This window comes from Cavia porcellus, unplaced genomic scaffold (genome assembly GCF_034190915.1).
Source record: "Cavia porcellus strain 051 isolate PalLab524CR breed Dunkin Hartley unplaced genomic scaffold, mCavPor4.1 scaffold_6, whole genome shotgun sequence".
Classification (NCBI taxonomy): Eukaryota; Metazoa; Chordata; class Mammalia; order Rodentia; family Caviidae; genus Cavia; species Cavia porcellus.
The window spans coordinates 93,118,214-93,141,739 of record NW_026947489.1 but is presented as its reverse complement, the minus strand read 5'-3'; the positions used below and the strand labels follow the sequence as shown (position 1 = coordinate 93,141,739).

Sequence of the window (23,526 nt, the reverse complement as noted above, 5' to 3'; positions counted from 1 at the left end):
AATGCAGAACACTTAAGAGCAGACAGGAACACAGTGTCTCAGTCATCAAACTTCCAAATGCCAGCCCCTGAAGGAAGATGATGATAAATCGTGTAATCTGTGTAACCAGGTTACCGACCAGGAAACTGCGGCAGCTGTCCGGAGTTTAGAGAACTTTCATTGAGCTGATGTAGAGCCCTGGCTGGCAGAGACAGGAGGCCTCAGGGAAAAGATGTCTGGCCCTGAGCCTGGGAGATGTGATGTATCAAGTAAAATACCATCCCGTGCTTTTGCTTTGAAACTGATGGTGAAGCACTGAGATTTCATGACCAAAAACTCTCGGCTGCTCTGAGAAGGGGGACACAGAGTGGAGACGCCCCAGGGACAGATTTAGCAATGAGAAGAGTTGTTCCCCTGCTCAGATTACAATCCGGACTCTTCCCATCCGGGGGTTCTCCAAAGAGGAGGTGATCATCTGTTTGGTGTGAAGAAAGACCCCAAAGCCAAGACAGGCCAGGAAATCTCTATCTGATTTCCCTTTGGACCTTGGAGCACGAAGGTCCCACCAGCCCTATAAACTCCCTAGCCCATTCCCTTAACTTCCTAAAAGCTAATTGATTAAAACATTTGGCTGTGTTTTATGTGAAGAGACGTGAAAGCATTCACACACAACAAGTAGTGGAGTGAAGACATTTTCTCCCTAAGCAAAATTTGGCAAAAGAGCACGGCGGAGAATAGAAGACATCCAGACAGGCACGCTCACCCGAAACTGCAGAGGGAAAGAGGGAGAGGGGAGCCAGGTGGAGGAAAAGGACTGTCCTGCTGCAGAAACAACAATTTGAACAAACATTCACAGCAGAAAGATCTTTGCAAATGCTGAGGGTACCACAGGAGAAATCACCTGCTCATAGCATAATAAGAAAAGGTGCATTAAAGAACAGGAAGTAAGCATGAGACTTTGCTTCAGACCATAACTCTGAGCCCACCAGAGAAAGGCCCAGCATCTCACAGACCCCCGCACCCTCTGTCTCCAGATCTGCACCAGTACCCGGCAAGAACCCACAGCACCTGGGCCTCTTTAGCCCTGGGTGCCAGAAAAACCTCAATGGCCAGCAGCCCCAGATGCCAGGGGGAACTGAGCACAGTCTGGCAATGCACCAGCCCTAGCACTCACAGGATTCTAGGTCAGCATCAGCCGGCCACCACGATGCTGGGCCACCACACCTCCCGTGCCACATGGTCTCAGTCACAGAGACCCTGCCCAGTGGCCTTTAGATGTGCTGGCCTCCCCAGAAAACCCCCACCAGGAGACTGCAGTAAGTTCCTGTTTCTTCACATACCAGGCACCAGTCCACAGCCACAGGGTCAAGAACAGCCAGGGAGAGACAGGTTAAAATGCCAGTGGCTGAGCCTAGGAGAGGGAGATGTGTGCCCTGCTTGACAAAGTTTTCAGAATAACTGATTTAAGGAAGCCCAGTAAACGTTAAGGAAATACAGAGGAACCATTCAAAGAAATAATGATAGTAATAAATGAGCAGAATGAGAAATTTAACCAAGAAATTGAAATTTTTTGACAGTCAAGCCATTCTAGTTATTCAACAGGATCATGAGTTCGAGGTCAGTCTGGGCAACATGAGACTGTATCATACAAACTTTTTAAAAAGCCACGGAGCTGAAAAACACAGTGAACAAAACGAAAAATGCCCAGGAGAGCAGCAACTGCAGAATTGGTTATGCATAAGATTCTGTGAACTTGATGGCAAATTATATGAAAATATACAGTCAGAGGAGGAAAAAGAAGGAAAAGAAATAAGTCTACAGGATTTATGTGTCATCAAAACAGCAAAGGTTTGAGTCACTGGCATTCAACAGAAGGGCAAGAAAAGAGTAAAAAATGTATTTAGAGCAATAACAGAAAAATCTCAAAAGCTGGAGGAAGATGTATTAATCCAAATAAAGAGGAATCCAAGGTCTGCAACCAGACTCAGTCAAATGTGTCATCAATCAGAAAACTTTTCCAGAAACAAGTGACTAGGGTTGTTTTTATTTGTGCAGGGAATGTTTATTATCCGTCTGCAATATGTCAGGTGTTGCACTGTATCAAAGGGACCCCAACAACAGCCAGAACAGAAGAAAATCACATAAAAGGAGGCACAGACGTGCCTCCCTGCAGCCTCCTCGGCAGACATGTGCAGGCAAGGAGGAGACGCAATGTTTGATTCGAAGTGCTGAGGGGGAAAGACAGCCAGCCACAAGCGCTGTGCCCTGCAGAGCTGCCCACCAGAAGGGAAGGAGACGCAAGATATCCTCCAGACATCAGAAGCTGAGGGAGCTCTTCCCAGCCGGAGGGAACTCCTCAGGATAAAGAAAAGGACGCAGATAAGCAACCAAACTGCAGTGGTGGGGCGTCAGTCCCTTGTCGCTTTAGTAGAAAGCCTGAAAAGCGAAACTGTGGAGATAATAACGACAGCCATCCGCTAAGCAGCAGCAATGCAGGAACAGGCACATCGTGACATCAGAAATTAAAAATGCGTAGCGAGGCCAGGTGGCACCTGAGTGTCCTCCCCGCTCTCAGAGGCTGGGGCAAAAGGGTAACACATTCAAGCCCAGCTGGAGCAGCTTAGCAATTGAGCAAAATAAAAAATATAAAATTGCACCAGGCGTGGTGGCTCACACCTGTAATCCCAGCACTGGGGAGGCTGAGGTGGGAGGATCGATGTGAGTTCAAGACCAGCCTGGGCTACAAAGTGAGCTCAAGGCCAGCCTGAACTGCATAGCGAGACTCCATTTCAAAAAAAAAAAAAAAAAAAAAAAAAAAAAAAAAAAAAATATATATATATATATATATATATATATAAAGTCAGGGATGCCAATCCCCACAAGGGACCTGGGTTCGATTCTCAATACTACCAAAAAACCTGAGAGACAGCAGAGGTAAAGTGTTCTTTGCCTTTCTGCAATCTAGGTGAATCTGTTATCAGCTTTAAACAGCCTATTTTATAAGTATACTTTTCATAAGCCTCACAGTAACCACAAAGCAAAAAGTTACAGTAGATACACAAAAAAAAAGACAAGCCAAGAATCAAAGCATACCACTAGAGAAAATCTCTTCACCCCAAAAGAAGACAAGAAGAGGAATCTCCAAAATACCTTGGAAAAGTTTAACCACACAGTCTGTCCTCACCTATCAGTAATGAAGTTGAATGGAATAAATTCTCCAGTCAAAAGATGTAGAGTGGCTGACTGGGTTTATAATCCCAACTACACTGTATCTGGGAGAGACTCACCTCTCCTACAAGGACACAGACTGAAAGCAGTGTGGGGTCTGGGGATGTAGCTCAGCAGCTCAAGCACTCATCTGGTAAGCGTGAGGTTGTGAGTTCAATACCCAGAATGAGCCGGGCATTGTGGCTCACACCTGTAATCCCAGCACTCAGGAGACTGAGGCAGGAGGATCATTGCGAGTTCGAGACCAGCCTGGGCTACAAAGTGAGCTTAAGGCCAGCTTGAACAGCATAAAGAGACCCTGTCTCAAAAAGACAAAAAAAAAAGTACGACCAGTCCCTGAACCAACTACCCAGAGTGAAAGAGTCCTTCTGTACTGCAAGCACATACTAATAAAAATTTTTTAAGAAGAAAAAGTTATTCCGAAACAGCAGAGTAGTTATACTTCCATAAGATAGATTTGAAGTCCAAAACTGTAAAAAAAACACAAAGAGGGTCATTGCCTTGTGACAAAGCAATTGATTTAACAAAAGATTTAACATAGGCTTGCACCAAAGGTCAGAACACCTAGATAGAGAAGCTGAGCATTACTATGTATGCAGGAAGAGGAAGCTGTGATACAATCACAGTTTCTCTTTCAGCAATGGATTGGTTATCCAGGCAGAAGACTAAGAACTCAAAGCATATCTGTGTGTGTTCTACACAGCCCTGCAAAACACACATCCTTCTCGTTGCAGCAGGAGCATTCTCCAGAATAGATCACTTATTAGGCCACCAAACCAGCCTTCTCACATGTGAGACATCTGGAGTCACAGGAAGCACCTTTTCTGACCACAGTGGTATACAACTAGAAATCAGAGGAGAAACTTTGGAAAATTTACAAATACATGAAAAATAAAACTACTGGCTTCTAAAAAACCAGTAAGTCAGTGAAGAAATTAAAAAGACAATAACAGCCGGCCGTAATAGCACACACCTGTCATGCCCAGCACTGGAGAGGCTGAGGCAGGAGGATGACTGTGAGTTCGAGTCCACATGGGACACACAGTGAGTGCAAGGCCAGACTGAGCAGCACAGGGAGAAAATGAATGAATGAATGAATATTTTTAAAGGAAACTGGTAAAGCTAGAACAAACTAAGCTCAAAATTAGGAAGCAATAAAGATCAGACTAAAAAAGACCAGAAAAACAATTTTTTTTAAAAAGATCAGCAAAACGAACAGCTGCCTTTTTAAAAAGACAAAGAATAAACAGATGATCACAGACACGCATCCTCTCAGGACACAAGTCAAGGCGGAATCTCCGTTCTCCCAAGCAGCTGAGTCTGGTGGCCATCAGGACACCTAAATGCTGGATTCGCCTGGGGGATCTTGAACGACTTTTTCTGCCCTAAACATCTTTCCTCACCTCCTCCCCACCAGCGACACTGAGAATCACAAACCCAGCTGATGGAGGTCAAGGTTGCAGAAAACTAAGCACACAGGAAAGAGTAAGAGGAATCAGTAGTTCAAGTTGTTCATGCAGCCAATTAGGCTTGGGGGTTCTTGTTTGTTTTGTTTTGTGTTTTTTGAGACAGGGTCTCGCTATGCAGTTCAAGCTGGCCTTAAACTCAGTATGCAGCCAAGATTGGCCTCAAATCACAACGACCCTCCTGCCTCAGCCTCCCAAGTGCCTGTATGACAGGCCTGTACCATCACTATACCCGCTGTATGTTGGTTTTTATTCACCCAGTGTATATTTATTGCTCAACTGCAATATATCAGGCACTACAAACAGATTGTTCACACATCCAATGTTACTTAACTGTTCTGATTTTATGCCTTTGTTTGAAAAATTGTGATAGGAAATTCTGGAATACACAGAGGAATCAGAGCCCCCAATCCTGTTTGCAACTCTACAGCGATCTATCATGTTCACTAATATACCACACTTTCTGCATTTGATTTTCCTATGAATGTAAAAACAAACTGAAAAAATAAAATAAAATAAAAACAAGCTAAATTTTTAAATACTAATAATCCGCCTGATTTAAAAAAAAAAAAAACTGATGATTACAATTTGCCCTCACTCTGCACTTATTACAAAAAATATTCTGTCATGAAATACAGTTTACCTGATTCTTTACAGGCCAAAATCCACTGTTAATCACAAACCATTCCAAATAACAAAGTATTGAGCTTGGAGCCCAGATTTCAGGGTTCCAATTGATCCCCTTTTAAGCTGTCTTGTTTTAGTCAACTCTGGACACTGAAATTTGCATTTCTGAAATTCTATTCCCCTAGAACCAGATTCCCGAAGCGTCCACCTCGCAGATGAAAGACATGCCAAGGAGTAACACGGTGTCTCTGGCAAGCCCTGACTTTGAATTAAAAGACTATTAAATATGAAGCGCAAAGCAATGAGGAATCATGTCGCCTGAGAAGCCAAACACTTCCAGACACAGAACCATATTTACATGTGCGATTAAAACCCTTTGATCCACTAAACACCGGCATTCTAGATAATTTGCAATTCATAAAATCAAAATTAGTCTTTAAAGGTTCATCATTTAAAAAGAAAAGTTATAATGGAAAGAAAGCATGGATGTGAGCACAAAGAAAGATCCCATGGTCTCAGCTGAGTGTGCGCTTAGACTCCGAGCCATCAGCAAAGAATTCGAGGCGGTCATGGCTTTTCAGGTCATTAAATGCCCTTCCCATCAGTTGGTCCTGAAAAGGTTCTGGGATGTATCTCATGAGACCTTAGTTTTGAAGCTGAATTTAAATAACAAAGAAGAGATGGCTAATAGCAATTATACCAAGAACAAAAGCTAGAAACATAAAACTCAAAGTCACCAAGATAGGATGTCTTGGTCACCAGGTTTCTCAGCACAGAGCCAAACGTTTAGCCACCGAAAGTCAAAAAAAAACCAACTCAGATGACAGCCAGAAGCACTGCCCCCTCTCTTGGAGTTCTTTCCACAAATCACTGTCTCCCAGGACCCTGCCACTCTCAGATCCCAGCCAGATTTCTCGCACTGTTTTTCCTCTTCCCACAGCTTCTCATGGTCAGACGCCAGCCTTTCTGGACCGGGAGAGGGTCCGCTCTCATGCAGAAAAGCTGCATGAGGGTTTCACCTCCGGCACCTACAAAGCCCTGAACTTCTCTGGGCTGGTGATTTCAGGGAAGGGCAAAGCAAACCAGTCAGCACATTCTGTCTGCAGCATGGCTACCCGATTTAGAGGGAAGGGTATTGGGAGAGAATCAGTCCTGGCTTAACAAGAACTTAGAAGTTTGTAGAAGGCCTTATACTGCTTAAAATGATGGCTCTCAAAATATGAAGAAGAGTAACATTCCTACTGCAGTAAAGACAGCACAAGGAGACCATAAACGCTAACGACCCACACATTTGGTAACAGGTCCCAGGAAAAGCAGTTTATGACAAAGTTAAGAGAAGGCAAACATCAGCAACAATGACTGACCGTAAAGATGAAAGCCCACACGTGGTTTAACAGAGACCACCAAGACAAGGAAGAGGGTTTTAAAGAAAAGCCAACTACCCGAGTATGAAGCTAAGGAGGCAAAGAAATATTTTCAGAAGCATCTAGACCAGCGGTGGCAAACCTACGGTACACGTGCCCCAGCGGAGAGTCTGTGTCAGCAAAAGCTCTAAAAGGTCCCATCACATAATATGATATAAAATTATGATAAAATAGGGCTGGGGTATAGCTCAGTGATAGCCCACTTGCTTAGCACAAGCCAGGCCCTGGGCTCAATTCTCAGTACAGAGGAAAAAATTCTGTGAAACGTACAGAACATCGTCACCTCTCAGTGCACAGTTAAGGGTCCTTTGTTAAGTACACTCACTTTGCTGTGCAATTTGCGCATCTCCAGGATGCTTTCCATGTGGCAAAGCAAATTATCCGTCACACAACCGACCCCTGCCCACCCCTGCAGCCCTGGCAAATGCCTCTCTGCTGTCTCTGTGAGCCTGGGGATTTCAGGAGCCTCATATAAGTGGAATCGTTCAGTCTTTTTTCTTTTAAAGAGGCACTTTTAAACCAGAGAAATTCCCAGCAGAGACTAAGGCAAGTACACTTCAGCTCTGTGGAATAAATAATACCACAAAGCAGAATGAACTGCTCCCAGCTTTCAGGATCCGTACAGGACCCCCGCCGAGACACAAGCTCTTCTGAGCAGATACAGAGTTTTCTGCTAAGGGTCTTCTCCACAGAAACAGAAGCCCCTAAGCCAAGAGGAAGCGGGAGAAACTTCAGATCTGAACTGACTACTGAAACCACAGGGGTTGCTGAAGTCAGATCTAGATCCTCTTACCTGGTTGGCTTAAAATAAAGACAGGAGAGACCAATGCCACCTCTTCATGCCCTAGAATGCCCGCTAAGGAAGGAGGGTACTGCTGTTATATCGAAGTAGGATTCAGCCAGAGAGAAAGCGCACCTTGAAGCCTCAGAAATTACCATCAAATTCTGATCCATTGCTGACTTCCGAGACTTGGCCTGTCCTTCCTGACACTGACCTCCTAAGTGGACGCGTCTGTCTGCTCTGTAGTCCTCCTGTGGAAAACTCATCTGTGCAAGTTTTCTTATTAACAGTGCAGACTGTTTGATCTCCAAATGCAAACAAACCCATCGCCTCACAGCCCAAAAATGTGACAGCCTCAAAAAACAGGCCAAGAGAAACAACCGGAGAGGGGGATGCTTAGTGAAGTCTGAAACTGACGCTGATGTTAATGCTCACTTCGACTCTGACAAAGGCACGGACCTGGAGTTACACACTGAGAAAGTTGCTTTCCCATCCCATCCAGGGCATTAATTACGCCTGGCAATCCTGGGATGTTTCCTCCCATTGAGAAATCACGAAGCGAATTTAATGGAATTATATGTTCAGAAAAGAATTACCAGCCATCAGAACCTCTGGAAGGTTCCAATTCTGATTTTTTTTTCCTTTGTTCCACCTTTTTTTTTTTTTCTTGATGGAGTGACTGCCCCTGAGCTCTGACCTAGCTTCAGAAAAACAGCCAGTGGAGTGGGTTCATGACAAAGAAATTATCCAATTACAGATTAGCAAGGCTATAAAAGGGATTAGGAAGTGACAGAAAGGAGGAACACCCTGTGAGCCAGCAGCTGTATAAGGGCAGCGCAGAGCTGGCTCCCCTGTTCTCTTCCACTCACCCCACGGGCTTCGCATCTGCAGGACCAGCATGTCTTGCTCGGCAGGCATCTCTTCCTCCAGGGCCAGCGGCAGCAAGCAGTCAGCTGTCCGGGGCAGCTCAGCCTGGGGCTTCCAGGGAAGGGGCTCTAGCTGTGGCTTTGGAGGTGGCCTCAGAGGAGGCTCAGTAGGGGGCAGGTGGGGAGCAGGCTCAGGCTCTGGGGCTGGCTTTGGGAAGGGTTCCTGCTTTGGTGGGGGCTCTGGCTTCACTGGAGTTTCTGGGTTCAGTGTCGGGACTGGTGGAGGTCTCTGCAGCTACGGAGGTGGAATGGGAGGTGGCTTTGGCAGTGGCATGGGTGATGGGGGGCTTCTCTCTGGCAATGAAAAGCTGACCATGCAGAACCTCAATGACCGCCTGGCCAGTTACCTGGACAAGGTCCGGGCCCTGGAGGAAGCCAACACAGACCTGGAGAATAAAATCAAGCAGTGGTATGACAAATTTGGTCCTGGGTCTGGAGATGGTGGGTCCAGAAGAGATTACAGCAACTACTGTCGCATCCTGGAAGATCTCAGGAAGCAGGTGAGACCCTGCCCAGGGCTGATCTGTTATTAGAGCGCATGCTTTTCCTCAGCACCCATGCAGGAATGAAACTTTTAAGCCACAGAATTATGTGAAAATACAGCTGCTTGTCATAAATGCGAAGTGGGTGATCCTTTATACGCCTTCCTGCTGCAGTAAAGTCCTGTTCGTGTCTCAGATCTGAGTATTCCACAAAAGAGTAGTAAGAATGGCAGCAATGAGTCTACATCAGGTTAATCTATCTTCTGGTGCATTCTGACAGGTGGGCGTAGTTTAGTATCTTGCTAGATTTAAGTCATCTTTAGGACTTTCTTTCTTCCTAGAAAATTTGGTGTAAATATTGTATAAGAAGATAGAACCTAAAATGCTTAGCCATCGTTGTATGGGAAATATATTTTAAGACACTTTCTAGAAGTGCAAATCAATGTTTGCACTATTTCACAGTGACTGACCCAAGAGCCGTCCACCCTCCCTGACAAGCGTGAGCACCCAAGGATGAAAGTCACCTGTCTCCCCTTCACTGTTACCCTCTTTTCTAGATCGCGGCTGCCGCAGTGGAAAACGCTAGGATTATTTTGCAAATTGACAATGCCAGGCTGGCTGCTGATGACTTCAGGCTGAAGTAAGACACGTGAAGAAAAGTGGTGTTCTAAGTTCTACCCGTCTGCTTAAAAAAGAAAAATTCCTGAACACCCCAAGGGGACCGCAGACCCCTTAATTCTACAAAATGAAAAGGAGGCAAATTTGGAAGAGAATTTTATTGTTATAAAAGTAGCAGTTAATTTTGTTATAAAATTAATATTGGATTCCTAGTTTACAGAGTGGGGGTGTGTTCATTTATCACAACCCTTGGAGGGGAAGCCTCACCCCACGTATAAGAAAGACAGGATGGTGACCCGTGTCCAGGGGTCACCGAGGTGTCCTGTCCACCCTCGACCCCGCCAGGTACGAGACTGAGCTGGCCCTTCACCAGGGCGTGGAGGCTGACATCAATGGGCTGCGCAGGGTGCTGGACGAGCTGACCATGACCCGCTCAGACCTAGAGGCACAGATCGAGGGCCTGCAGGAGGAACTGATCTGCCTGAGGAAAGACCACGAGCAGGTGAGGGCCAGCACCCCGCAAACCACGGACCCTGGCTTTCCCTGTCCTTTCCATCCAAATCCACCCCGTGTTCCCTCCATGCATTTCCCGCATGCAATGACCAGAGCATAAAAACTCCAGCGTGCTCCGCCTGCCTGCAGTCTGCGGGTCTGCGCAGCCTCCCAGGCTCAGTTTGATTGCTTTTCCAGTTTGCATCCCGGGGGGCTTTTTTATTCCCACTTTGTGCTAGGAAATGAAGAGTGTGCTAGGGAGCTGTGGAGGGGACGTGACCGTGGCGGTGGACGCTGCCCCGGGGACTGACCTGACCAAGCTGCTGAATGAGATGCGGGCGCAGTACGAGCAGCTGGCTGAGCAAAGCCAGCAGGAGGCAGAGGAGCATTTCCTGGAGCAGGTTTGCCGAGCCCAAGCCCATGGCCTCCTAAAACCCTGCTCCCCCCACCCTTCCCTCTTCCCCCACCCTCCATCTGCAGACTGCATTTTCCCCTCTTCAGAGCACGTCACTGCAGACACAGATCTCTACTGATGCCGGGGCAGCCAGTTCTGCCAAAAAGGAGATAGCAGAGCTGAAACGCGCCCTGCAAGGCCTGGAAATCGAGTTCCAGTCCCAGCTGGCCATGGTAGGTACAAAGAGCTTCTCTGAGCCCCGACAGGGAGCTTTGCAAACGCAGGCCTCTCCTGGCCAAGGTGGTCGCTAGCCGCACCGTAAGAGCAGTGTCAGGGAGAAGTGCACTGTGGCCCCAGAAAGCTTAAAGCAGTTGAAAAAGGTACCCTCGGGCTCCCTAAAAGATTTCTGCTTCAGAAGCAATATCAACAAAAGTAAAGACGCAGTGATGATAACAGCAGCAGCTATTACTGGTGCAGGGATGCATCTCCTGCCCCATGAACCCGCGGTGTTTTAAAGCCTGATCTTCCGCATGCACACAAAAGTTTTTTTTTTTTTTTTTTTCTTCTGCTGTTAGAAAAGCTCCCTGGAAAGGACCCTGGCTGACACAGAAGCTGGCTATGGGGCTCAGCTGTCAGGGATCCAGGCGCAGATCGGGTCCCTGGAGGAGCACCTCTGCCAGGTGCGGGCAGAAACCAAGTGCCAGGACCGGGAGTACGGGCTGCTGCTGGACATCAAGACACGGCTGGAGGCGGAGATCGAGACCTACCGCAGGCTGCTCCACGGAGAGGGCAGGTACGGGTGCTCCCAGACCTGAGACGCGCACCCCAGGAAGTTATTTCCCTAGAGAGAAAAGGAACTCGGAGGCTGGGATGGTGCATAGAAAGTAATAGTCACAGGTGTCTCCATCCGAGGACACCAAAGCCGCATCACGGAGAAGCCCCACGGCGGGTGGGGGGTCCTCCTACCTTTGCAAACTGAAAAGCCAAACATCATTTTTCTTTCCCCAGTGGCTCTGGTTTTGAAAGATCCAGGAACTTGGACCTGAGTCACTCAAGACCTGACCATCCAGAAAGAGGTAGACATTTTTTTAGCATTGTATCTTAAGAGGACAGGCATGCTGGGCTGGTTGTGGTTTCCATACAGTACCGGGAAGGGAGCTGTGGCGTGCGTGTCATGACATTTCTCTTCATCTGTGTGTCTGGGATCATTTCCTTCTGATGTGGTGACCCTGTGGTTTTCAGATTCTGGCAAGACCAGAGTGACTAAGACCATCATAGAAGAGGTGGTGGACGGCAAAGTCATCTCCTCTCAAGTCAGCAGCATCTCAGAGGTGAAAATCAAGTAGGCAGCCTGCAGGTCTGCAAGACCGTCTTCAGGCAGCCAATCACCTCTCTGCATTTCTCCAGGGGAAACCATCAGCTCAGAAACAGACGCCGCTCGGCTCCCGCACATGCTAGCTTTCTTATTAAAGCCTCTGCAAAGCTGAAATGACAACCTTTGCTCTCACTTTGTCTATGCTTCAATAAACTCGCTCTGGCAAAATGACAAATTCATGCTTGATTTTTTTTTATTATAATTTATTATATATTTTTCCATGACTGCTTTTGCTAAACAACCACTGTGTGCCCTTGAGTGACCTACATAAGAATCGATAATCAAATTTTTAAGACAATTAACGTTTTACCAAGGAGTGAAGTTATCAAGATGACATAGCTTCGTTGTTACATTACTAATATTAATTCATTATTAGTATTTTCCCTCATCTTCAGAAATTAAAGAGCGTAGCCATTTTATGTGAGTGTTTTGAACAGTGTCACCTAACAACGGAATGATGTCACAGCTGAGATTAGACTTTCAGAGCCCCTGATGATACAGCCGGCAGCATGGATAAGATCATTTGCATAATCCATTTATAATTAATTAAAATCTCATTTATTCACATCCAGCCCTAAACAGAGTATTTCATCAGATAAGAAAATGTAAGATGCGCTTCTGGCTTTAAGATGCTTACGCTGTAGATAGGAGGGAAGATAAACTATGGAAGATGGCAAGGAATAAAAAGCCTCCGACAGTAATTAATGTTTCAGAGTGTTTGTCAGAAGTGTCACAGGAATCAGACAGGACACGTTCGCAGGACATTTAGGAGACGGGCCAAGCGAAGTCTGGCCAAATAAGGCTAAATCTGAGAGATGGTGCCAGGTTTCCTGAAACCTTGATGTCCCAGTACTTCCTCTGTGCCAGCTTAGCCAGACACTGTCACCTGGCCACGCTGCTGTTTCTTTTCTCCACGTCCCATTACTGAGTCTTTTGCTCCATCAGTGGTCACATCTGCAGAGGCCCTGAAGCCACGTAGCTCCTCCACATTGTGCTTGGAGGTGGCAGCCCCTTGAGGTAGCAGAGGGTGTGGTTCGGGTCTCAGGAAGACCCAGAACTGTGACTAAGCCTTGCTAGAGAAAGACATCCACGCTCAAGGAATTTAATGTTACCAGATCAAGAATCAGAGCTTCAGCTCGACAAGCCAGCCCTTAGGAAAAGAGGTCAGGCACAGCAGAAAAAGCCAAATCTAAAGTCAGAAAAGGAGGAACCTGGGCTAGGTGTGGTGGTGCATGTTTATGATCCCAGCACTCAGGAGGCTGAGGCAGGAGGACAGCTATGGAGTTTGAGGTCAGCCTAGGCTATATAGTGAGTTCGAGGCCAGCCTGAACTGCATAGTGAGACCCTGTCTCAAAAAAAGAAAAGAAAAAAGAACCTATATAGAATTTGTGTGATCTGTACCTTCTAACATAAAACCAACAAAAGTTGTATGAGAATTCCTGGTCCAAACAAAGAATGTGTATGCCCAGCTTCTAGCATGAAGAAGAAGGAAGCATACGGGTGAACCACTGGGCGTGGAACAGTCTTCAATCGCCAACCACAGAACTAAGTTACAGCTACGCATAAAATCACCACTCAAAAACATGCAATATTGTCCTTTGGGGGGGTGGATTTTTGAGACAGGGTCTCTATGCAGTTCAGACTGGGCTTGAGCTCACTTTGTAGCCCAGGCTGGTCTCAAACTTGCAACGATCCTCCTGCCTCAGCCTCCCAAGTGCTGGGATGACAGATGTGTGCCACCATGTCTGGCTCCATGCAATGTCATCTTAAGCAGAACATGTTTCTGGCCAAATCATTACAGTACATAAAAGCCTCAGGGCTTCTCTCCCATTAAGAAATATGAAATTGAGAATATGAAGAACAGTAGATCCAGCCTGGTTAGTTTACTAGAAATAAAAATGTTTGGTGCAGCCTCTAGCCGCCTGGGACCTATGTTTATGGCCATTAGTATTCTCACGTTAAAGCATAGATTCGAGGCTACTCTGAAGATAACCCGGAGGTGACACCCCTCAACCCGATCCCTTTGGCCTGTGTAGCCAGAGGCCACATTTGTAGCCAGAGGTGGCTCACACCCATCATCCCAGCACTCAGGGAGGCTGAGGCAGGAGGGATCCCAAGTTCAAGTCCAGCCTAGACAACTCTGAAACTCCTTGAGACTCTCTATTTCAAAATAAAAAATCAATTGAAAAGAATGTTATACTTGCACTAAGGGATTATTTACGAATACAGAAAAACCCAGCTCACAGATACCAAGAAGCTGAAACCAATGTGTAGTTCAGAGCAAATTCAGTTTTAAATACTGAAACTACTGAGCCATTTAGGATCATGGAATTTATTTAGGGTATTAAATAAAATCACTTTAGAACTACGCAACAAAAATATTTCTTTTGAAACTCCAATCTCCACGTCTCTGGTCAGAGGCTAAATGAGAAGATGTCTCTCTCTTCAGGCTGGACTCGTGTTTGAGAACTGGGAGAGGACCCGGCGTGCCCATGGAGTTTCCCTGTCAGCTTTCCTTCCACAGATGCGTGGGATGTTCTTGGCTTTCTGGCCTCCAAGGACAAAAGACAAGAAGGGTGGGGAAGCAGACGTGGTGTCTGTCTTCACAGATCAGAAACGAGGAAGGTGTGTGACAAACAGCCCAGAGGAAAGAGCTGGAGGATCTGAGGCTCCGAAGAAAGAGGTCCAAACTTGCCCGGTGACTTCATGGAATCTGACGGTGTTTACCCAGCAGGAGACAAGGGGATGAACATAAATCACCCACAGTGCAGCTCAAGGAATATTATCCAGGCAGCTTCCCAGATGCTGGCAATAAAACAAACAAAAAAATCACTTTAAAAAATTGTCAGAGTCCTAGTTTGGGGGATAGAGCAGAGGCAGAAGGATCACAAGTTCAAGCCCAACACGGTCCACTTAGCCACGTAGTGAGACCTCTGTTTCCAAAGAAAGAATTTTAAAAAGGACTGGGGATTTGGCTCAGTGTGAAGGCCCTGGGTTCAAGCCCCAGTACCACAAAACAACAGGAACGGCAACAGCAGAATCATTAGTGGCTGGGCATGGTGGTACACATCTCTGAACCCAGCACTCAGGAGGCTGAGGCAGGAGGATCACCTCGAGCTCCAGGCCAGCCTGGGCTACATTGTGAGATCTTGACTCAAAAAAGAAAAGGAAAGGAAAATCAATGGCTCCCACATGACAGTGGGTGGCAGGAAATATTGACCAACTCCTCTGAACCACAGTTTAGTCTTGTAATGTCAAGGTCTCCAAGAAAGCATAAGTGGAAAGAACAGACTGCTTATTTGAAGATCAGCGCTCGAACGTTGTAGAAAGGTCAGCCTGGCGAAGGTCATGAGAGCTCTGCCCTGCGTGGCCCCTGGGCTCCTGCACAAGAGAATGGAAGCTTTGGCTTTTCAACTCACCTAAGGAGCCCTGTGTGTCGATGCTTACATCTACTTACACAGCAGTCCTGGGGTTCAAGAGTGCCCCCAAAGTCCTGGGTTAGGAGCTTGTCTTCAGGGCCAGGGATGGGAGCTAGCTGCAGTAGAATGTCCTTCCGGTCACTGTAAAGGACTGTCAGATCCCAGGCTCTTTGTGGTTTCAGGTTTTCCAGTGCAGCCTCCTCTCCCACACTGCCCACACCTGCCTCAAGGTGATTCCCACAGGGTGACCCTCTTCAGAGCCCACACTGTACACTATGGACTTCCAGCAGCCACGCCTTTGAGCTTGGTAAACTTCTTTCGTCTATAAAGTTAGCCTGCTTCGGGTATTGAGTTATAGTAACAAAAAACAGATAAATCCAGGCAGTATTCATGCGTTAGAGAGGAGAAACAAACTTACAGCATTCAGTCACCACCTTGACAATCATAGGAAAGAGAAAAGATCGCCAAGAAGGGTTGGAAGGGCCTGTCAGTGGGCACCCTGACAGGGAACAGTGACTGTTCACCCTAAAGTGAACAGTGACTTGCGCATAAATTTTTCAGGGGATTAGTCACTAACTTTAAGAAATTTTCTTTATTCTTCTCAAAACAGGTACAGGAACCACTCAGAGACTATAAAGCAGACTTCCAGTTCAGCCCAGAAACACAGGTTGGCGGTAACAGGGAGCATCAGACCGACATTTCAAAGACAGGTTCTTTCTTCCAATGCCTGTCTCCAAATCTGTCCAAAGTCCTAGGACCAGTTTTAAAGCTGTCACCACTGGAAATAATCAGGGATCACGTGGAGTTGTAATATGGAGTATTCCAAGTCATTAAAAGAACAAGACCTAGCCAGGGAGATAGCACAGTGGCATAAGCACGTGCCAGGCAAGCACAAGGTCCTGAGTTCAAATCCTGGTACCAAAAAATAAAAAAAAGATCAAGGCCACTTGTCTGGGGAGGCTAATAAACACCTGCTGCGATTTTGTGGAAAGGAATTATCTCAGCCCGCCCCTGCTCATAATTTAACAACTGAGAACACTCAGACTCCTTTAAAGCCTGAAGCCCAGTTGTAGGGTTTGTGCACAAGGTGTTTATTGTAGTCATTTCTACATCAGCAAAAGCGCGGACATCAGTAAAGAAATGACTGACCACACTGTGCGTCCTTTAAAAAGAACGGACTTCTGGGAAAATGGCAGAGAGACGAGCAGCAGAGAAAGAACCCGTCTAGGTTTCAGTGTCCAGACCGAGGGATACAGCACCTCGAAGAAAAGGAGGAGGAAGGAGGGGGGTGCCATGGACGCAGGAAGGATCAGAACTGAGACTCGAAGGCCCAGGAGAGAGATCATTCAGGAATTAAGCAAAAATAAGAAACCCAGGGTGGCAGCCCTGCTGGCCCAGGAGAAGCAGCAAGGAAATCGCCTCTGCCTCCTGCACCCCCCCACCCCCCCACCCCCACCCCCACCCCGTGACAACAGTGGTAAAAACCGAGGCAGGGAAGCAACCTGACTTTATGATATTTGATCGACTTTGCAGGCCTGGGGCCAGCGGTCTGGGCAGCTGTTCAGAGGAAAACAATATGCAGTGTAGTGACTGATAGAACTGTGGGGGACCTGCAGCGGCTGAAAAGATAAGAAGTATGAAATATAAATGACCTTTATTTTGAGAATGCGGGGAGAGACACCTCCGATCCCCTGGGGTGCGGCATCTCCCCCCCCCCCAGGAGCACTCCCCCCCCCCAGGGGTCGGGGATCTCTCCGTGGAACACATAGAGTGGAGGCACATAAGTAGCCTAGGTTTGGGGTGGAACCTAAGGGGGCATCAGGGATGCACAGGCAGCCCATTGGTCTTTTGGTGCCATAGGTAAATTCCTAGGGGTGGGGGAGATGGAGCTCCTTTGTTCCGACTCTAAGGCTTTCCTGGCTACAGTGTCCTGTCTGGGCCAAAACTCTTTCAGTAAGGACTGTGGATTTCCCACTGTGCTATTACTATTTTGTTTTGTTTCATTGTTGCTGTTCTGTTTTACTCCCTTTAAAATAAAAACTTTAAAAATAAATAAAAACGTATTAAACGTGTGTATTAACCTGCCCACATATCTGTGCTATACTTTGCAACATTAAAAGGAAAAAAGCAAAATACAGAGTCCGTGTGTGGTGTAAACAAACACACTCACAGCCCACGTGAAAGGGCAGAAGCGGCCACAGGGTGACACGGAGAGGACTCCAGGAGCTTGAGAGCGACTTTGTCTACACTGTCTTAGTACGTTTGTCCTTTGGACTTTTCTAGTACATTTCAATCTGGGGAGAAGACATCGCCTCAGTGCTTAAGAATGAATTAGGAGCAGTGGGGTGTGGTGGCCCACGCCTGTCATCCCAGCACTCGGGAAGCTGAGGCAGGAGGAGCATTGGAGGCCAGCCTGGGCTACATGAGCAAGTTCACAACTAGCCTGAGCACACAGCAAGACCCTGTCTCAAATTGAATAAATACACCTAAGGAAGAGTTCAGACAAACTCTCCTAAAGGAAGTAAATTTCCCTGCCATCGCCACTGGGTTCGTGGATGATCGTTTCTGATTCTAGAGACTTAGAGGCCAGCGTGGCTGTGGCCAGCTCTGGGGGCATCGCCGTGGATACCATGGCCGGGGCTGGCCTCACCCCACCCCTCCAGGACAGGACCATCCCCGTGCAGCCCTGGGAGACAGAGCTTAAACTCAGCAAGGTAAATGCAAAGCGCAGCCAAGGTCAGGAAGTCTGGAATGATTTTGCTTGGCTGATACGTGGCTCTGTTTTTAGGATGATACTGGAGAGCGCAGAGCTAGAAGAGCACAGCGCTGCTGCTGACGAAGCTGCCAGGAAGACTGCGATGAATGAGTCCAAGCGGGCTTCCCAGGCCTGAAGACAGAACTGCAGGCTACAGTAGCCTAAAAATATCTCCGGGTGAATACGCCAGAAACTCACAGGCTGTGCAATCTCAGGATTTCCATGAATCCTCAGCAGGGTTGCTAAAGCATTCTATTCTCTCATAGATTCTTTTTTAAATCTCTTAAAAACTTCAAGATCTTTGCAGCCCAGGCTGGTCTCAGACTTGCAACAATCCTCCTGCCTCAGCCTCCTGAGTACTGGGATGACAGGTGTGCACCACCACACTGGGTTTCAAAGTGAACTCTAGGCCAGCCTCAACTGCATAGGAGACCTGATCTCAAAAAAATCAAAAAATAAAATTTTTTTAAAAAATTCAAGATCTTGGGCTTCATCATTTAGTAACCTGGGCAGGGAAATTTCCATTTCATGTATGGAAAAAGCTGGCAGCCAAAGTGTTAACTCTATGCAGGCCTTGTTTTGCAAAAACTAGGACCACAACAAACATCTGTGTAAGATCAAGGTTAGGGAAACACTGGCTCCGGCTCTGAGTGAGTTCACTGTTTCTCTCCACACCAGCGGTGATGCAGGCGAGGGTCTGGAGAGGCAGGAGAATTAACCTCCATAAAATGGGTCAGCTGGAACCTCATTAAACATCAGAGTCTAGTTGCTCCTTTTTAGTTAGGAGACCAAGGACACCTTCGCTGGAATAGCAGGGTTTCACCTTCTAGAACTGATTTTCACTTGGGCCCTGTAGACACGAGGCAGCTCCTGACAAGCACCTCCATGGTGTCCGGGGTCTACGGAGCAGAGCAGCAGGGACCAGGCAGCGGGATCTTTACTTCTGGAAAGCACCCATCAGCCTTTGGGAAACACCAAACTCACCAGCAGTCATTCTGAAGGTGCTGTATTTCACACCCACCTTGCAGATCTGAGGCTCAGTCCCAGGCCATCTCTAAACTCGCAGCTTAACCTTAAAGAAAACCACTCTCCTTCACGCCTCCTTGCCTAGGTCTTGCCATTTATTCCTCTGTAAAACAAGGGAGTCGATGATTCAGAAGATGCAGCTCTCAGCCAGCTCTCAGGCGTGGTGGTGCACGCCTGTCATCAAAGGACTTGGAAGGCTGAGGCAGGAGGACTGCTGTGAGTTCCAGACCAGTCTGGGCCACAATGTGAGTTCAAGGTCAGCCTGAACTGCATAGAGAGACCCTGTCTCAAAAAAACAAACAAAATGGGTGCTATGGTTCTGATCTTAGAGATCCCGGGGCACCGATGTTAAAGGCAGCTCTGTTAAAGGGTAAGGCCTCATGAGAGCAACCTAGGGCCATGCCCTCAGAGGAGATGGGGCCTCTACCTTTTCTTCTGGCTTTCTTTGGCTTCCCAGCTCAGGAGGCAAGCTGTTTACCCTACCATGCTGTAATGAATTGAAAACTGGTCAGCTTAACGCCAGCTGAATTGAATCACCATGGTGCTGAACATAGCTGTTCCACCTGAGGAAAGTGGCTGGCATAAACAGAGACGTGAAGGAGAAGACAGGCACTGAGGCATTGTGGGTTCTCCTACTTATTGCTATTTGAGCCGTTGGTTTTCCTGGAGAAGTGTTGGTCTGCACAACAAGCATTGCTTCCTGGCTCCAGAGAGGATGAACTCGTCAGGCTGCTTCCTGGCATGTACCTGACTATGCTTGTCGTAGGAGGAGCTCGGGGCCTCTGTGTTGCTGAGAATGGCTGTGGTGCTTTCAGGACAATCCTGGTCTTTGTTGTGAGTGTGACTTCTTGGCTCCAGGGTAAAACCCTCATCCCATCAGCACAGCTCCTTCACCCCACTGGCATGGACTTTCTGGCTTTCACCACTGACCTTTGGGCCTTCCAAGCACGGATCCATAAAAGAGACTGGTGTAAGGCCTTCTTGTGGGCTCTGGACCTCCAGTTGGACTCATAGGAGGCACTGTCATGAGCTCTGGGTCTTTATCTGGACTCATGCAGGACACTGCCATGGGATCCAGGCCCTTGGCTGAATGTTCTGGGTCTTTGGTGTTGTGGACAGATTTCCTGCACTTTCTTGTGTTAACTCCCAGTGACTATCATAAAATAATATTATATACTCCATGTCCTGATTATAATCGTTCTCCTCACAATCGTTCTCCTCACAGCCCCTAACTACAACACATGTACCCCACACCATTGCCATTCAGCACCCCAAAAGGTGCAATAGGTCTGCCACCTGCTCTGCTAAAATTCCTCCACCCTCAGTCAGAGTACGGTCCATCCTACAGGTCTAGGGTGCGAAAGCCAAGGCCGTCTGGTTTACACCTGACACCTGGATCAGTTTTATGCATTAAAGTGTTTCAGGAAATTGCTTCAATTAGCATGAACCTCATCTCATTCTAATTCCCAGGAACATTAATTCTATGTGTTGTTTTTTAGTTCCATAGAGTTGTTGATTTTAGAGCTAGAAGGCAACTGTTTGTCAGTTTTCTGTCACTATAACCAAATGCCTGAGTGAGTCAAGGTATAAAGAGAGAAGGGTTGTCTTGACTTATAGTTTCCAAGGATCCAGTGCACTGTCAGGGAGACTTATATAGTCATGCTTCCTCCTACAATGTGAGCAGGAAGCTTTCTGACACAGATTTACTCAGGTAATTCTTCCTTTCATCTCTTATGCTGAGATAAATCATATTTTTTCTGGACTTACATAATCTCCAGGGAAGGTGAAGACTCCGGGAGCTGGGGTTGGATTAACTTTTAAACTTTATGCTGCTAAGACAGGGCAAACAGTCCGAGGCCAGCCTGGACTGCATAGCAAGACCCTGTCTTAAAAAGACAAAAAGCAAAAGAAAATTAATTCTAACACTTTTAATGTGTAGAACCTTACAAAAGCGGAAAAACAAAGCAGGTTCTGTTCTGCTCAGTCTCTAAGGGTACTGCTTAGGCTCCCTCTGAAAAAGCTCTGTGTCCCTAACCCAGAACAGCACTGCCCTCCATGGCCATTTCTTTCAACAGCAGAGTTGTCAGCTTTTGGCTACTGGAAGAGGACGTTATGGAGATAATGATTTTTGCAGGTGAGCAAACCCGCAGCACCTGTATGTCCACGTAGCACCCGTTTCGCGTCTGGAGTCAGCAAAGGGGAATGGCACCAAGCCACCAGGGAATTGTGACATGCGAGAAAAACAATTAAGAAGCCATGGGTTGATGGATTCATGTAATGAATTTTTCCCAAGGCAGCCAGGTGGGAAGGCTTGGCAGGAGGTGTGGCCCCACTGAGCGTCACTGGTCCATGGGGCTCCCAGGCCAAGGGTTCTGCTTTCCACACAGTCTGGACTAAGCTTCGAAAAGTTTCAAAAAGCTGATTAATTTCCAGACATAAGTCTTCATATTTAAACCAAAAGACAGCTAAAAATTCAAAACAGTTTTCTTTTCCTGAGTAGAGAAAAGTCAAACAATGGAACAACCAAAAGAAATTCAAGGGAATAAAAATGTTTGCAAATTTCACAACATTTTGTGTGACCAAAGAGGACCTCATTCCAAACTGCAGGCTATGGGACATTAGCAACCACATTAAGCACTTGATTGGAAGGTGAGTTTTGCAGCTGGGCATGGTGGTGCATGCCTGTCATCCCAGCACTCGGGAGGCTGAGGCAGGAGGATTGTTGCAAGTTTGAGAACAACCTGGGCTACAGAGTGAGCTCAAGGCTAACCTGAACTGCAGAGCATGATCCTGTCTCAAAAGACCAAAGAAAGAAAGAAAGAAAGAAAGAGTTTTGCACTTTTGTTATTCCAGACACTCTCTACAACTTTCTTTCCCATAGGTGCTCAACCCTTTTGTACAAAGGCACAGTAAAAAGGTAACGTAGCTTCCCCAGCAAAGGTGGGGTACAGAACCACACAGATGAGAAGAGATGGTTTCTCTGTCTGAACTCTGTCTTTAAGATCCATGCTGAAGGGCTAAGGTGTAGCTCAGAGGCCAAGCTATTTTCTAGCTGCAAGGGATCCCGGGTACAACCCCAGCACTACCATAAAATATAAAAATGAAATTTAGCACTGCGGATTTATCAAGGAGAACTGAAACTGTTTCCCTACATCTCAAACTGTGCAGATTTCAAAGATGGTCTCTTCTAATGCACAGGTCACTAGACTTACTTGCGGCTGGTGAGGGAGGTTCTGAAGATAAAAGCTTTTAAGAGTGTTTCCTCAAAATGCTCGGAATTATTTATAGAGGAGGAAGTGTTATAGTCCTATAAGTGATACGACCTCCAGGTGCAGTTACATCGCCTTAAATTGAGCGACTGCTGGTTTTGCTGTCTTACTTCTTTATTCAGAGGACAGTTTCTCACACGGAGGGATCACTCTCCATCCTCAGTCTCAGCAGTAAATCCCGAGTGAGCAGTTCCTCGACGATTACAGGATAGAAAATCGAAGAACTGTGCGTCTTGCCGTGAGCACTTCTAGCATGCAGAGTTTCTTCCAGGGGTGTGGAGGTGGTGCTGAGTTTCCAAAGCATGTACCTGACCACCGAGCAACCCTCAAAACATAAATTTTTAAAAGAAATTTAACAATAAGCAATTGTTTTTCAGGATAAGAAAAAATCTCCCAAGTTCCAGCCATGTTGGAACTCAGGGCCCTGAGCAAGGAAGCAACCCGCGCCCCTTCCTGGTGAGCATCTGTGGTGGACGAGCCAAGAGGAGAACTAGGCAGCGGCTCCCGTGAGCCTTCCAGGGCTCGGGCTGAAAATCAAACATCCCATCCCCGCCCCTCCTAGGCAACTGGGGGCCAGAGTCTGAGCATCTCTTGGGAGGATGACCGTTTGCAGTATAGCAAATATGGAGGGTTTCCTTCTGTCTTCTCTTTGAAGGCAAATATTGTTTTCACTGTTTTTCATTTGCTCAAAGCACCAAGTGCTAAGTCTGGGGGGTTGGCGGGAAGATAGAGCTGGACCAATTTCCTGAGAATAAAAGACCCAGCAGGAACCTCTCCCAGGGATCAGAAAGGAAAGGGAGACATTGCAAAGCACCTTGATCTGGCTCTGCAGCTTGCATTGCAAAGAAATGGATTGTTCTGTCTTCTAAAAGGGATCCTGCCAAGCGACACAACACACAAGGGTCTAAGGACCTTATGGTAAATGCACGGACAGGGGAAAAGAAAGCTGAATTCTGCACTGTTTAGGCAGGTGCTCGTGGCCTGCGAAGCTAACAATCCCACATGAATTGTAGTTCCCTGAGATCCTTGCCCCACCGCCTGAGAGACAGAGATCGGGGACAAAGTCCTCGATTGGAGAAATCACCCTGCTTTCTACCCCCGGCTTACAGCACTCAGGATTGAGTTCAGCACTTGGCAGGGAGAAGATGGGTGGACCATCGGCCCTGTTTCCTGACTCCTTACAAAATAAACATGCGTGACTTGTCCATGCAGAAAACCTGCTGCAAAATGCTGACACACGTGTCAGGAGACAGAACTCTTTGTCA

General features: G+C 46.9%; 1 protein-coding gene across 1 annotated transcript; it reads left to right on the top strand.

Moving 5' to 3' along the window:
- The first annotated feature begins 8,156 nt into the window (after window positions 1–8,156).
- Krt24 (keratin 24) lies at window positions 8,157–11,967 on the top strand. The gene is made up of 8 exons (XM_023563817.2): window positions 8,157–8,931; window positions 9,471–9,553; window positions 9,877–10,033; window positions 10,263–10,424; window positions 10,525–10,650; window positions 10,993–11,210; window positions 11,426–11,493; window positions 11,660–11,967. Exons 1-8 carry the CDS (start codon window positions 8,404–8,406, stop codon window positions 11,761–11,763), a joined length of 1,446 nt encoding a protein of 481 aa, XP_023419585.1. The 5' UTR covers window positions 8,157–8,403; the 3' UTR covers window positions 11,764–11,967.
- Window positions 11,968–23,526: the final 11,559 nt, after the last annotated feature.